Source organism: Festucalex cinctus, chromosome 10 (assembly GCF_051991245.1).
Source record: "Festucalex cinctus isolate MCC-2025b chromosome 10, RoL_Fcin_1.0, whole genome shotgun sequence".
NCBI classification, from domain to species: Eukaryota; Metazoa; Chordata; class Actinopteri; order Syngnathiformes; family Syngnathidae; genus Festucalex; species Festucalex cinctus.
Window position 1 is genome coordinate 21,062,373 of NC_135420.1, and position 16,865 is coordinate 21,079,237.

The following is a 16,865-nucleotide window of genomic DNA, read 5'->3' on the forward strand; positions in this document are numbered from 1 at the left end:
AATGAACACATTTGATTGACACAATTTCTTAAGCATCACTGCCTTCTGCATCGCTTGCCAAAAATGTGAAAATACTATTGGGAAACTTTCCAGTTAAATTAATAATACACTATATGTCCTCCATTCTATTGCTATTCGGCTTCCTATTTGACCAAAAAAATAAAAAATAAAATAAAAAATCAATAATATTCCACAATTGTGTAACATTTATTATTATTATCAACATTTTTTTTCTTTACAAAATATAATAATTATTAACAAACGACCGGAGCAGTACAATACATATATTGCAAAACAAAATGTGAAAGTAAAAGAAACAGTCCTGCTCACATAAGGTCTTGTCCGTCGCCTCCTTTTGTGTAAACGCAAACATCCATCTGGATCGCTTCGCTACAAGCTCAGCCATGCACACAAAAGAAAGAAGAACAAATAAATAGAAGAAGAGACAGAAGATGACAGGTGGTCATGTTAACAACCAACAAAGTTCTTCCACTCCTCGATACGTTTGCTTTGCTTCTTTAGATCCAGGATGGTGCGACAATAAAACATGAAGTGAGGGTCAGATAAAGCAAGAACAATCACTCAAATCAATGTCCCGATTGTTCTGCAACGCATAATAAATCATCAAATGAGCTAAAGAGGGGATTCAATTAAAAAAAATAAAATAAAAAAAGTTTGTATTTGGAGTAATCACAATGAACGTCCTCAATCTATCCTCTGTGATGCCAGTCAAGTTTACGACGTCACTATAATCTGGGTTAGTCTAGTTTAACCCTAGGCTAGTCCGCTTTATGACCAGGGTACATTTTGGGATATCCTGGGTTATATTCTGAGATAATCCGGTTGAACCCAGGGCGTTTACTTGTACTGTACAGTCAATTTTCACCCTGGGGATAATCTCGGCCTGTCCATTTTACACTTTGGTTTATATTCTGAACTAGATTAATCCCGGTTTGCTCTGGGGTAGTCCAGTTTAATTTGAGCTATAGTCTGGGCTAGTTAAAATTATATACATTGTGACTTCCTAGGAATGTTATAAAAGTGATCATTTGAAAATGTAAGCAATTGAAGAGATCTACAGAAACAAAGTGTTGCATATTGGTATTTATTGTTCCTAACTGTGAAAAATCATGATCAGTGTCTTCACATAAATACGTCATTAATTATTAATAATAAATAGACCTGTCAATAATTAATCTTTTTAGAATGAATTATCCTAGTGATTAGTCCATCAATCACTCAGGTAATCCCGTTTCAAATGAGTGAATATATAATAACACATATATAGCGAATATATAGTAACACATGATTAAACATTATTTAATTAAGCAAATTTGTTTTTTCAGAAGAGAATTCATTTTAACATAAGTCATAGACTGGGCCAGTCAAATTCATAACGCATACCTATAACCTGGGCTAGTCTAGTTTAACCCTGATTATAGTCTGTGAAAGTACAAAACAATCTGGATCTGTACAGTTCATACTTCAGGTTATATTGGCCGGGCTAGAACCGTTTATAACCAAAGTTATAAACTGTGCTAATCCAGTTTCCACAATTACTGTAAGTGTGCCCATAAATTGATGATTACAAAAGATGAAAGAATGTTTGTGTTACATAAAAAAAATAAAATAAAAAAATAAAGTCTCCATCACACCCACTAACTTTGTGGCACTCTGAATGCTCCTTTGAGACTCCTCCCCCCCAAACATACTCATTGGGAATGCTGCAAGCAGCTGGCACTATTGTATGAGTCCGTGTTGTAAAAACAAACAAACAAACAAACAAACAAACAAACAAACAAACAAACACCCTGTTATGGACTACGATCAGACAATCTCCAAAAATAGAAATCACAAGGACAGAGAAGGAAAGCACGAGCAAAAAGAACAGAGACAAACGGAGAGTGGATGACAGCGCGGCGAGAGGACGTTTGTTCTGAAATAAAGTGATCTTTGTGTGAATGGACTTCGAGCAGCAACAAGCAGTGCTGAGCGTGCACAACTCTTAACGGCTTCAAAGGAGCCATGAGAGTCTTCTGGAAGTGTACTTTTTTTTTTTTTTTTTTTTTTTTAAGTTTGTTCTGCTTGCTTTTATCAGTCTAAAAACGAAATACGCACCTCTATTCAAATCGTATTTTCCCAAGTTTCACTGGAAGGGAGGGCAGTGCAGCAGGGGGATAAATGCAGAGAAGTGGGACAGGAAGTCATTAGGTGGGGGAGAGGAGGCACGCAGCAGGTGAAGTCCCACCCGCAGGCGACGGGGGAGTCAGTCACATCACCTGCTGCGCCGCAACGGTCCTCGTGGAACTGGAAGAAGCCCGGCGGACGCCGACGGTCTCGGAGCTGGGCCGGACCTGCGCCGCAGCCCGAGAAGCGACCCCCCTGGTCCGACAAGGCGGGCGGAGGGAAGGGGCGGGCAAACAGGTTCTGAGGACAGCCGTCGTCGCACCTCAGCAGTTCTCCATCTGGACATGTTGTAGGAGGATAAACGGTAAAGCGTAAGGGAAGTGGGGAAAAAATGAGAGTGACAAACGCAAGATTAACTTCGAGACACTTTAACACTTTGTGCTATGATGGAGTTCCCTTTCTACCGTGGCGACATAATCTGATTTTGCACACTACCGTGCATAAGCCAGCATCACCAAACCACCAATAGATTGGATGATTGAAAAAAGTCGAAAATTTATTTATATAACTGGAATGTCATGAAATAGAGCACATACATCCGCTAAACTGTTAATACACGTGGAAAAATAATAAATCTTTGTGTTTGTCCGAATATTTTAGTCTACTTCCTGGTTTATGGAGGATTATGAACACAAAACGGTTATTATGACTCTGGAAGGTAGACAAGTTGTATTGATGTCAGTGATTCAAATACTGTCGTGGAAAAATACATGTGTAATACAGTATATTCTTTTATATGAACCGTTATCCACGAAGACAAACTTATCTCCCTTGTCTCATTCAAGCGGTATATTAGAATACATGCACACTCACAGCCATTAGTTTGTCATCATTTTCACAAAGAAATGAATCAAAACAGTCAACGCACACATGGTAATTACTGTATGTAAACATGAAATATGTTTGTATATTTGATCTATCTTTGAGCCACATACAACAAGTTATTTATGTTCTCAATCTGATTGAACTTAAAAGTTAATCTTTACAGACCCATGTTTTTTCGGGCATGGGTTCTGGGGAGTTTTTTTTGTTTGTTTGTTTTTTTGGTTAGTCTACTCATGAGCTACCAAATTTCATGTTGCTAAGTGAAACAGATTTTTTTTTTTTTTTTTATGTGAAACAAAAAAAGGAGATAATCACTGAGAACCACATTAGTGGTTGGAAAAAAAAAACACAGGTGCATCACAAGGAACGTGAATTTATTTGGTACCGCATGGTCGAAATGTTATTTTATTTCTGCAGTTCACAACATTAGAATGAACAATTGATATGGTGAACTTGGGTTTGTGTTATCTGGAAGCTCTAAGATCTACATACAACATGACATATTTCACTCTGGAGTGAATCTGTATAATATGCAAGTTTCACCTTTTGAATTGAACTGCTAAAATGTGCCGCTTTTCCAAAACAGTTTTCATTTCCCACAATATTCAAATGTATTCAGATGCACCTGTACAATCATGGAGCTGATGCCACATTGAGTGAAAATAAAGAGAAGGAAGAATAGAATGAAGGTGTGTCTTGTTCTATTGTCGCAACAAGGTCGACAAGCCCCCCCCTCGTTCTTTTACCTGCAGGCTGCAGCCTGCTTTCTGTCGGCCAGACCGCACCAAGGTCACGGCTTTAAGAGAAAGCGGGGGGTCCGTCTGCGCCGAGGGCGGCCCTCTTCCTCTGGAGCAAAAAGGGGTGAGCCATGCAGGCGTGCGCGCGCACACGCGGACAGACACAAAACAAGAATGTGGGGGGAAAAGATGCATAAATTAATCTGAATGGAAGACAGCAAATGCATGATGTAAAAAATAAAATTACAAAGAAATTAAAAAACTGTGATGCATAGCAATGTATCGGACATGGTATGTAAATGGTTTACATACTATACAAAGAGAGCGAGACAACACATAAAAAAAAAATAATAATAAAATAAAATAAAAAATAAAAAAAAATCCTTCCTGAAACCATATACTGTATTGTAGTTTGATCGCTACTTTCAATGATTAAAAAATAGACCAGAGTACAATATACCTTTCCATAACCGCTAGAAGAAACACAAGTGCATCTTAATACATTACAAGAGCGGCTCCCAAACTGTTTAAACCATACCTCAAAAAATACTAAACTCTCCAAGTGCCACCATTATGACCAATATGAAAATGTAGTAATATTGTAAACTTGAGTATTATTAAAAAAAAGAGGCAGATGTTTTATTACCAAAAGGTGTTATTTAATAGTATTGTAAGCCACTTTAAAATTTTGCAGTTTCAACATTCATACTGCCATTCAATATGGCAAAAATGAGTTCAATATGAATAAATGTTTGAAACTAAACTGTTCTAAAAGACTAAATGCAAATCTATTGTACTTACAAGTTAAATACAAATGAATTATACCGAAAAGTTTTATTGTACTGCACTGCCCCAAAAAATGATACATGAAACTTCAATCTGCATTTGCAGTTTGAACATTTATTTCAGTGAGTCTTTTCCATACCACTAGATGGAGCCACCGTGCTAGTAGTGGTAAACATACCACCCTCAGAATCACTGCATTGCAATATGATAGAAAACTATTTATTTGAGTCGTTCAATTTAAAAAGTGAAAATAATTTTATTTATATACTTCGTAGACATAATTGTGATGATATACACAGTTGTGCTTGAAAGTTTACATACCTTAGGCATATGTAAACTTATTTGCGCACTGTATGATGAAAAAAAGGCATAATGCCCATAAAATCCCAAATACTGTGGCATTTGTTTTGATATTTTCAGAGTTTGAAGGTGACATGAGTAGAGATGTGCATGTGAATTCTGGTGACGATTCATAACATTTTTTTTTGTGTCAGTAAGCGACGTTTAGCTTTTGTACATTTACAGTTGCACTCAAGTTAACCTAAACTTTCAAGCACAACTTTACTTTTTATATGGAATTTAATTTTGATGATTTTGGCTTACTTCCAAAATTCTATTGGTTCTTTCTCCGAGTTTTACCTTGTTTGACCAGATCCAGGCTCGACTGCTGAGGCAAAGGCGGCGTCAGCTTTGAGGAGATGGAGGAACTGCTGCAAGACAGTAAAGCGGCGGAATTACTGCCTCCGTCCATCTCGCCAGCATACCCGTCCTGGTCCCTCTCTTCCCTATAGCACATAAAACACACGTTAACACATTCACTGCCAGCCCAGCAAAAATGCATTATTTGACGTATTTTTCCGTCAATGGCAGTCAATGAGTTAGATGAGATGTAACCAAAATTGACGGATTTTTAAGCAAAATTTGCCTTAAAAAACGAAAAAACGAAAAAAGGATGCTGCAATATAATCACAAAATATATTGGCACATTGTGTTTAACACATTCACTGCCAGCCCAGCAAAAATGCATTATTTGACGTATTTTTCCGTCAATGGCAGTCAATGAGTTAAGAGCATTATATACAGAATCGAATGCCAGAGTTGTGATAATGGGTGAAGGTACTTTGTATGAGGATTGTTGAGTTTAGTCACAACTCACATGTTCCCTAACTGCAAGGTGTACTTCTTTCGGGTGATCCTGGTGGCTTGTTGAGTGAAGCAGTTGTGGCGCTCAGACTTCTTCCACATGTAGTAGTACTCCACACACTCCCCCACAGAGCGGGTCCTTACCTGCAGAGAAGGAAGCCTATTTGTTACGTTTACTGAGGATGAGATTTATTTTTTTTGTCAGTTGCTTGATACTAAAGGTCTAAATGCCAGTGAATTTTTCTGCTCTCAATCTGACCTTACAGACAGTCATGTGATTCTAAGGGATAGTTCAAATGCTTTTACATTGTGTGCTTAGGTGGAAGGACAAACAAATGTTGACGGTATACATCGATGTGAATAGATTAAATGTAATTGTGTCTCTGAATGTTAAATGATGTGACCTGGCTATGGCCTTGCCTTGCAAGTCAGGAATAAACATCGCTCGTCGTTGAAGCACTTACCTTATTAGCTTGAATGAGGTGGAAATTTTTCCCGTAAACTTTATAGCCGTGCTCAAAATTCCTACACTCCTCCTCACTCCAGCCACACAGCTCTTTTAAACAAAGGGGATGAGCACCAGCAAAATCTGATTAAGAAAAACATTCAGTATCATAAAAATCACTGGTATTTATTTTTCTTTGTTTTCTTCAAATTAGTAAGTCTTACCAGTGAAAACTTTCACATTAAAGTGTAATCGTCGCAGTGCCTCCTCTGTATTGAAGTTGCATTTCAGCAGTTCATACAGCGCCTGGTAGCATAGACAAAAATAAATAAATAAATAAATAAATAAAAAATAAATAAATAAATAAATAATAATTGGTATGATTGTGAAAGATCACTGTGATTGGCTAATGTATGAAAAGAGGCGGGTCTTAGCGTTTGAATGAGTGCTACACATTTCACATAACTCACAATAAACATGGGTGAAATTCTATTTTTGGGACGAGTGGCTATGTATTACAATGAAATGGATGTGTGAAAATTATGAAAGTCTATTTCTATAGTTCACCTCTCATATTTTTGGCTTGTGTCCCTAAAATTTTAAGTTACGGGCCACTGTGCCACTGTACAAACGTTTATGTTATGCGTTCATATGAATGGACAGACAGATGTGAACACGAGGTGTACGATGTAATACCTGCTCATTGTCTCGTACAATGTCGGCGCAAGTTTGCTTGAAGACTGACCCCTCTTGGGCACGTGGCCTCTGTACATTCAACAAGAAGTGCTCCACTTCTAGCAGCGGCAGAGCATCTGGTCTCCACAACAATTGGTCCTCATTGGTCCTATTGTACACTGGACACAGCGATGCCAGAGATGTAGAAATATGGAGCCAGGAGCGTGGCACAAGTAAAAGGTGCCTACCTTGTTCTTGGTATGTATAGGGACCGAGAGGAGGGATTATTGCCTGGTACATGGAGCCAACCATGATCTCCTGGTGAACCACGCCAAAGAAATTTTGTGTCAAGCTTCTCGAATAATGCTAAAAATGTATGACGTCATCTTCTGCTGACTGACCTTGTGTTCTTCATTGGAGGGAAGGGAGATATCGTCGGACTCCTCGTCAGATGAGCAGACGGATGCGTCTTTGTTTCCAACTGAGAGGAGACAAAAAAACAAAAAACATCAGAAGATCTGTCTAGATCAGTATGGCACCACTTTTGACTCCCCTGCTTTGCAGTCAATGGCCACAACATTAGGCAAAGGGGCACTGTGCTGGTGAACTTACGAGGCAGATGTTGGAGCAGATCTGATGTGCTGGAGGTGACAGAGGGGGTGAGATCATCAGCTGAAGACTCCACTCCTGTTGTCGCAAAGATGTCCTCGGTGATCTGATTCTGGGGAAGACAGGAAACAATGGAGCTGCAATATCGACAGCAGTGTGTGTGTGTTGTTTTTTTTTTTTTTTTGTAGTTGTGTTGGCCTGAGGCAGGCTGTCACCTTGGCCAGAGTCATGTCTGGCAGAGTGGCGGAGACGTGACAGCTCTGCTTGGCTGGATCAGGCACTGCGTAGCCATACAGAGCCAGCAGCTCCTCCAAGGGCAGCTCGCCGGCCTGCGAAGTACGGCAATAAACAGGAATAATGGGGTGAAAAAAAATACAGAACGAGATCTATTCAGCCGAAGAGGAGCAACGTAACAACAACTTGAGCGTACAGTCTGGGGTTGGGCCGCCATCTTCTGGGGAAGAGGAGAGTCTCTCCTTCAACTCCGGATATGCTTTTTTTTCTCCGGCCCAGCGTCTTCATCGCCGGACCTCACGATCTCAGATGGGATGGAACCTTGGCGGCCAAGTCCACAGGCCCTCGGCCCACCTATGGACAGAAACAACAGTGAGTGGTCATATGCAATACCCGGGAAATAAGTCACACTAGACTAGGGCTACAAATATATGGATGTTAGCAAATCAAAGTTACTTTGGCTGTTGTGAGTTCATTAGTTATCCAGTAATTGTGTTAGTTGTAGCCATGGTCCCGTGCACGAATGTTGAACATGTTTGTTTTGTGACTTTTTGTTCAATAAAGTGATTGAAAATCATTTCACCCGTTGCAGCAAATGTGTTGTAAAACACTAGATTCTGTGGTTCAAAAATTCTATGGCCAATCTGAAAAATTACAACACAAGACAGTCACACTTGTTGATACCATTAGCTAAGTTTTGCTAGTCAGTTCACAACGTTTGCAAAACTATGGGAACATGTTTGGTAGCAGGAAAGTAAACAACATAACACATGTAAGGTGATTTTTTTTTTTGTAGGTTAGACTTTTTCCATCGGTTTATCGGTATTTGTTTGTCCGCCATGTTGGCGGGTGAAGTTAGGAGGATTCTTTATTCAAAACACTTAAAAAGCACTAGAACAAATCAATATGTCGACCTCCAAAATGGTGGCGTGTGACATCATGGTAAAACAAGTGCATAGAAACTTGGCAAGTGGCTGCCGTCTTTGTGGAATTTTATATAAAGCATTGAATGTGCACTTCAAATGCCTCTCAATCTCCCATAACAAAATAAAATAAAATAAAATAAAATAAAAAAATAAAACACGTTTGTCACCAATAATTTTCCATCTGCGCTAGTTAAGTCGAATTGTTAGGGGAAGTGTCAGCATTTGAAACATGACATGACGCTCATTTGAACCCGTGTGAGTCTCGAAATTTTGGCCTGCCAGAAAAAGTGGTAGCTACAGTATTTTGAACTGAAACTTGTCTGCCAATCAGAGAAGGGGTTTCCCTGAGTAGAAGATGAAATTAAAAATGCCAGGAGAATGTTCAGAGATAAGTTATACCGTTTTACTCTGATTTTAAGGTGTCTTCGGATCAGATTTTCTAAAGACAATATCACACAAAAACATTACTCAAAAAGGCTATCCCCCCACCCCCACCTCCACCCCCACAGATACAGTCTTCCCTCGCTATAACGCGGTTCACTTTTCGCGGTCTCGCTGTATCGCGGATTTTTTTTTTAAGTGCAATTTTGCATATTTTTTTTACAGTAATATACCCATTTTATAAAAATTTCTGAAGTTTTGAACATTATCAATGTTTGAACAAGAGAGAAATGGGAGAACATGTAAATGCCTCAATGAGAAAAGTGTATAAATTGTGCGGTCGGGGATTTTTGAGCCTTAAAACATTTATAAGAGTTGTAAAACATAAAGCTAACTACTTCGCGGATTTCATTTATTGCGGGTATTTTTTGGAACCTAACCCCAGCGGAAAACGAGGGAACACTGTACACGAAAAGCTCAATTCCACTGGAACGCTTCATCAGATTTTCAAAATTCTTACTACCTTGTACTCAGGTTTAAGTGGCCTTTCCGACCAAACTGCATTTTGACATATATATTTTTGGGAAATCACATAATGTGAAGTTATCAAATCGGGTATGGAAAATTGACAGTAAAAAAAAAAATCATTTTTTTATTAATATATTTTAGAGTCCGTATCTTTAAACAATCAATATTAGGCAATTATAAACATGCTTTTGGGCAGCTTGTGTTACTCTTTATTGCTTTGCCTTGACTTTCCATAAGATTTATACATGTAGGCCTGCTATATCTGTGCCATTAAAACTAGCTGATAAGACCCCATTCCTTATCTTTTGTTTCATTTTGCAATATTAGATATGGAAATCCCTTAGTCTCGTTTGGAGGTGGGTTGCGTTGTAGGCTGTAGCATGTTTTCGGAGCAAGTATTAGGCCTCCGGAGCAACAGGGAAAAGGAAACGAAGTAAACTTTACACAGTAGCACACAAGCTGAAGAATCTCCATTCCCTCGCTTGTGTTATTTTTTTAAACACGGCCCGTTGTCGTGACAAAGTTGTGCTGCTGTTGTGTTACGAGTGTGTGACCAGGGGCGCTTTCCTGCCACTTGGTGCTGAACGCCTCTTCCTTCTCGGCGGATCGCGCGAGAATGAAATAAAAAGTCAAAATGTCCCACGAAAAAAAAGGGGGACGACAAAGACTACGCGGACAACTTTTTCCGCGTGTAAAAAACTTCACCAAAGCACTCGGGCCACCGCCGTGTTTTAGCTTTCCTTCTTTTGTTTTCGGTTCAGTTGCTTTCGACGGCTACGAGGGAGGAGAAGGGTGAGGAATGGCTCTTTAACGCCGAGCGAAAGGCTCGAAACGCCGGGGAGCTTCTCCATTCCTCCCCCCTCTACCTCCACTTCCCCGATGTTTAACCCCCGCGTTGCTTCCTTCCCCACCTCCACCCCTTCCGCGTTCGCTCGCCGGTCACACCGCCGACATATACGCCGTACCGTGCTGCGTGACTCGCGGCCGTATCTGGCTCTGCTTTAGCCCGTCGTCTGGGCGACTCGAGCCTCGTTTTCGTCCACTTACCTCCGCCGCCATTCCGTTCCTGCGTGAGCCGACTAGCCCGGATGTTGTAGGTCTGTTGTGTAGCACTGTGTAACGCGACGTGTTACTGACTCAGGTAGTTGGGTCATAACTTCACTTTTTATTTTTTTAAATTACCCATTTAAAAAAAAATATATAATTTAGATCTCAAACAAGCCATAGACGTGTTAAAAGTAATTGTAAACCCACCATTTCCTCTTTTCCCCTCAACATTTTACATCTGCTAACTTCCCCTCACTGTACAGTGCAGTAGATATTTCCCACTATAAACTACAGTGCTACAGAATATTAAAACATTACCAGAATATTGGCAATATTAGCAGAATAATGGAACACTAAAGTCTTACTGTAAGTGTCCAAACATTTGCACAAATGCCATTATAACAACTTTTTAAAATTGTATTTTTCTTCATTTTATACCATTTTGTTTTATTGGATGTACAACACACTCATGCTCTGCTCACATGTGTAATAAGCTGGGATGTAACAATTAATGCACCAAAATTATTTGAATCATTTTAATTCAACTCAACTCAATTTTGGGATGTCCGTTTTTAAGGTTCACAAAATGTTTGAATTTGACTTGGGGAAGTTCTTTTGAAGCACTGATGGCAAAAAACAAAAACAAGGAAAGAAAGAAAGAAAAAGTCCAAGTCTTGGTGAGCATAGATGCAGAGCTGGATCAATCAATTTGTATGATAGTTTATTACCTGTTTTTCTTGAAAACATTGGAAAAAATGGTCAGTTTAAAAAAATGTTGGTGCCTAAATTGGCCTCCAATGCGAATGACCCATAGACTTGAAATGAGTCCTACTCAACATAATGTATAGTAGTTACGTATGTAGAAGGGAGGGGGCAGCCACAGTAGTACATGGCCAAAGCAGATAAAGATAGAAGCTGCTCTCTTCACACATGTATGCTTGCCAGAGGTGCCAAAAGTAGCACAGAAAAGAAGTAGAAGATACTTGTGTAAAAGAAATACGCTGGTAAAAGTAAAATTACTGATTCAACTCCATTATTTAAGTTAAAAAAAAAACACTCTTAAAAACAACAGATACTCAAGTAAAATACAGATTACATGAAATATCTATGTAAGTAAAAATGATGAAGTATTTGTACTTTGTACCGCTAATGCTTCGGGGTATGCTAACCTCGACCTCAGAACTGTTGGGCAAACATGCTAACAACTAGGCTACCAAAAAAAAAAAATCCAGTTTGCAAAGTACCGAAAATCCGACTGATATATGTTTTTCAGTTTTCACATTTTGATTAATATTGTGTTTGTGAAATGTAAATTAAGAAGCAAAATCAACCCATTTTTATCCATCTCGGGGGGGCGGCCATTTTGCCACTTGCTGTCGACTGAAAATGACATCACAATGCCTTAGGGCTCAAGCAACGACCAATCACGGCTCACCTGTCCTCTGGGACTGGTCATGTGACATTCACAAAATGCGTTCTTAGGCACTGTGATGTTATTTTCAGCAGCAGGTGGCAGTGCAAAGCAAAATGGCCGCCCCCTGATATGGATAAAAATGGGTAGATTTTTCTGCTTAATTCATATTCCACAAACACAATATTAATCAGAATGCCATTTTTTGTCGACATTGTTTAGTCATTTAATGTATTTAATTTAATGTATGTAATTGTTTTTCATTTTTAATTCTTATTTTTTTCTGCTTATAAAAGAAATACACTGACACGGTTTTGTCATACATATGATACGGAGTGCTAATTTTGTACACTTAAAGAAGAAAAAATACAGAAACAGAAGGCAAATTCTTTTTTTTACATAAGTTTCTTAAAACTCTACCTGAAAAATGTATTGATTTGTTTTCAAGTAATAATTCTGTGAACCTTTTAATAAAAGAAGCACAACATATTTAATTTTCCTCATAAATTCAGTATACCACCAGGGGGGGAATGATCATGATAAAGCATTTTCTAGAATGATTAAAAAAAATAATAATAAAAGCAGCAGAACACTGATATGTCATGACAATTCCTTTAGTTCAGTAAAGTTCTGACATTCGTCATTAATTAAACAAGTATCAATACTGGAATATCCCGAATGTTGCCATCTGCAAGCATTATCAAGTAGCATGTGACAACAATTAAAAAGCACGTCATAACGCTCGTCTTCACTCTTCCCTCTCAGTTTTGTCATTAGCCTCAAAAAGGTCACTTTCGAAAGAACACAGGCCCATCTTAGATACAGCCTTCAATATTTTGAAATATCTCCCAAACGGGTTTTAAGAGTGGATGTTGCAACGCATACTACATTATTTCAAGTAACCAGTAGGTGGAGACTGCACTACTTGCAAAACAAAACAAATCGTTGTCCATGAGAAAACTGTAGCTTGACTTTTCACGTCACACATTTTATCTATGGGAAATAAAACAGTTCCCCATGTGTTGTGGCGAGAAGAGCTGGTTTATGTACTTCTCTTCCTGTATCCCATTTCTTTACTGCACTGGTACTCGGATATATTCTCAAAACATACGTATCGTATATTTCCTCATTCATTGCATGACTTCCACCTTTTGCGTTTGTGTGACCGACCGGTCAACTCAACATCAGTCCACTTCCCATGATCATCAGCTGACTCACACAAACTACTAGAGACCAACTTGTGACATCATGACATTATAGAACACACAATACACCCCACAATGCATTGGAAATGAAAAAGGTTTCAAAACGGAACTGTGGAAACTATACTGAAAATAACACAATGTAAAGGGGGGGAAAAAAAAGAAACATTATTATGGGAATAAAAATGAGCTTGTATTTTTTATTTTTTTTTTAAAGAGAATTACAAGAATAGGCAAATGTTTTTTTTAAAGATAAAAAGGTAGCTTTTGTATACCATATATTAGAAGATAATGGTGCAAATTTAAACAGCACTACTAAGTAATATAAGCCCACTATTCTCATACAATTACAACGGCATTCTTTCAGTGTATTATTTATTTTACAATATGGCCGTAAGATTCCTATTTGAATTTTTAAAAATATATATTTTATTCTAATCATTCATTTAATTTCACATTTTGAAAATTGTTCCTGAATTGTTCCAACGCTAAACTAATCCAGTATTAACGCTAGGCTATAAAAAATAGATATACTACAAGAATGAAGCCGTATATTTTTGGGGCATAGATACAATAATATTTTTCCAAGACAAAAAGCCATGTATATCTAAGAAAATAAATTGTAATATTAGAAGTTTACAAGTTATTACAAGTTTTTTTTTTTTTTTTTGAAAAAAAAAAAAAACATTCATTTACAGGGACAAATTTCCAGTAATATGAGAATAAAGTAGAAAATGAACAAGTCAAAATGTCACATTTTAAAAAGTGACTTTCATAAAAACTTACAATTCTATTCTAGTTAGATTATATTTTTCTTTAAAAAAAAACAAAAAAAAATTCATATTTCTATATATAAAAAAAATCCAACAACCTTTATTCTCGTAGAATTACAAATTTATTCTTCTAGTAGAAATGTGTATTATTCTTTTTCTTTATAGTGTGGCGGTAATATGACTTCCCATCCACAAGGGGGCAATGCTGCTATGTTCATGAGTTAATACAAGTCAGTACAATTAGTTATTCTGTGGTGTCCATCATCAAACATTTCCCATCAATTCTGCAGTACATTGTGTAAAGGATAAAATAGTTTGTGGCGATATTTCTACGTCAATATCCTGATCCATACTTCCCAAATGGGAATTAGAATAACAAACAATAAATGGGGTATTTTGTATTATTGTATGTTTCTGCATTCATACTAAGGTCACTTGTACAAATAAAGTGAATTTATAGGTTATTACTGCACAAGAGTGACTTCTTGATCCTCTTTTGAGACTTTCGCTTCCTTTTTTTTGCTCGGACATTCCAGCCGCTCTTCCCAGTCTGCTCCATTAAGTGAACATTTCCACTGCTCTCCCTCCGTTGCCCACTCCCCTCTGCAAACAGGATGTTTGTGTCTCGGCGGGGCAGCGCACCAATACAAAGCTGATCGCCAGATAGCGCCGCTGTGGCAGATTAACGGGGATTTAGCGGTGCTTTTCCACTCGGATCCCGTCGCTTAATCAACGCAGGAAGATGGTGAGCATTTGTTGGGATGCCACATTTCAAGTGTATGATAGTTGGGGTGCTTTGTTGAAAACATCACAGACAACTTATTATGATTTCTTGGAACTGTAAAAAAAAAAATCTCGAATGAAAAAATGAGACATACAAGTTAGCAGTCGACCTTCTGATCACCACAAGCAGGCCTGACCAGACGTGAGGTTTTGGCCACAACAGCAGGGACTCAAAGGCCACATGACAGGACTCAGGAGACTCGGGTTTCCATGTATTGTACTGCATCGAGCGGCTGAACTCACCACACTTAATATCAGATGCCTGGCCGGTGGTTTGCGGAACACAGGATCGGAATGGTGACAGGAGATTGTTTCACAGCATAACAATGTCGCTCCAGAGTCCGGCCAAAGAACAAATGGCAAACAATCGCATTCAGACAAGTGATGGAAAAAAGATCATTGTGCAAGGGGGCGGTTATTGTAAATAACCGGCAAGAGGAATGCTCATGTTTGTTATTCAATACGGATTTTTTTTTTAGTCTGATGCCGATTCCAATATTAGGCAGAATAAAATTCCAGTATCCGATTTGAATGTCTTTTTTGGTCTTATGTAATGTATTGATTTTTTTTTTTTTAAAGAGCAAAGACAGTACATTATGTGTGCATGTGCTTGTGTACGATTCAGTGTACCCTGGATTTATTTATTTATTTATTTATTTAGTTTGAGTATTTTGAGGTGGCAGTTATCGCTATTATGCGTGTAAAATGGATTAACATAAGATACATAAGTTACATTACATGCACTCGTGCATGACTGACATTTTTGCTATGTTGCTGGTCAAAATGACCCACTTTATAGTAAGTTACAGAACAAATATTAGTCTTTCGCTTTCAAATGACGCGAAAGGAAAATAACATTTTATTACGACATAATTGCAATGAAAAGTTACTAAAGGAGCTACAGAAATGTTTCTATATTTTTGGAACATTTAGTTAGCCATTAATGGCTCAAACTGACCCAACATAGTGTTTTTTATTTTTTTTTGCTGTAAAACTTCACAATAACATAGAAGAAATGGTTAATTTGACATATGTGCAATGAAGACGGTTAAAACAAGATATAAACAATGTTTATTGGGTTGGTTTTGGAATGTTAAAAGGACACTTTACTTATTTAGCCATTTTTGGCAGTCAAACATTAATATTTTGCCTATAATAATTTTGATATTTTCATTATTTTTCATGTACAATTAGTACCTTTAAAAACACATTTTGCAACTTGCTGTCGACTGAAAATGACATCACAAGAGCTCAGGTAACCAATCACAACTCAGCTTGTGAATGTCACATGACCAAACCTAGAAAACAGGTGAAATAACAGGTAAATAATTAAAGTATCAAATTGATTAAAGACAAAATATGAACTTTTTATTGCTATAATGGGCTAAATAAGTGAAGTATCCCTTTAAACATTCCTGGTTGAACTGACCCATTATAAGAGTGAAAAAGTATCAATACCGGTATTAGTTTTTTGCTATGAAATGTCGCATCGTAAGACAATTCAAATTCTTCACTTATCTTTGACGTTTTCAATTAAAACGTTTATCAGAATGCTTTAGGAACATTAAACATAGCATGGGTCATAGTGACCCATTTTAAAATGTTCTAGCTGGTCGCTGATGCTACTCATTAGCCTGTCTATGGTGTTTTGTATTTTTGTTAGCATGAAGCTAAACAGACTTGACAAACCGAAGCGTTGCGGTTGTTTTAAATACACAACGTGTATTTCTCTTTGTTGTATGTATGTGACAACAAACTTGAAGTGGGGATAGTAAGAAACAGTTTCAAGCCTCTTTTTGAAGAACTGTTTACTTCTTGGTGCTTGTTGTCATGCAACATTTGTATCTTCAATTCTACTCGTAAGGCTGTTAAAAAAAAATGTTCCCGACTGTTCCAGAAGTCTGTCTTCTATGATAAAGTCTCATGTCATTTTTCTTCATTCCTGGCGACATTGTGTAATGTTCTCTTGGTTTATTAATAGTCATTTTGGCTTTGGCCCTAGAAGAAGAAGAAGCAGACCTCATGGAAACAGCAGAGGACACGTCCCGTGAGACACTCGCATACAAGTACGCTGGTGGAAAGTTATATGTAGCACTGCCCTCTCCACTTTTAGGCGATCTCCACCCTCCAACCCGTGTATCACCCTCTTCCCTGTGGTTCTCCGGCCCAACCG

General features: G+C 38.0%; 1 protein-coding gene across 3 annotated transcripts; it reads right to left on the minus strand.

The window, feature by feature from the left end:
- Window positions 1–183: 183 nt before the first annotated feature.
- On the minus strand, window positions 184–10,599 carry mier2 (mesoderm induction early response 1, family member 2). Of its 3 annotated transcripts, none has more exons than XM_077535245.1 (12): window positions 10,524–10,599; window positions 7,838–7,995; window positions 7,623–7,736; window positions 7,411–7,519; window positions 7,200–7,279; window positions 7,047–7,116; window positions 6,820–6,977; window positions 6,348–6,429; window positions 6,143–6,234; window positions 5,692–5,822; window positions 5,175–5,320; window positions 184–2,465 (listed from the first exon to the last, which is right to left on the minus strand). In XM_077535245.1, the coding sequence occupies exons 2-12, from the start codon at window positions 7,856–7,858 to the stop codon at window positions 2,125–2,127; spliced, it is 1,344 nt and encodes a 447-aa protein (XP_077391371.1). In that variant the 5' UTR covers window positions 7,859–7,995; window positions 10,524–10,599; the 3' UTR covers window positions 184–2,124. The 3 variants fall into 3 exon arrangements, with proteins under 3 accessions (XP_077391371.1, XP_077391369.1, XP_077391372.1); XM_077535243.1 differs by having other exon boundaries at window positions 6,143–6,267; XM_077535246.1 differs by adding an exon at window positions 3,759–3,858 and having other exon boundaries at window positions 2,319–2,465; window positions 6,820–7,116.
- Window positions 10,600–16,865: the final 6,266 nt, after the last annotated feature.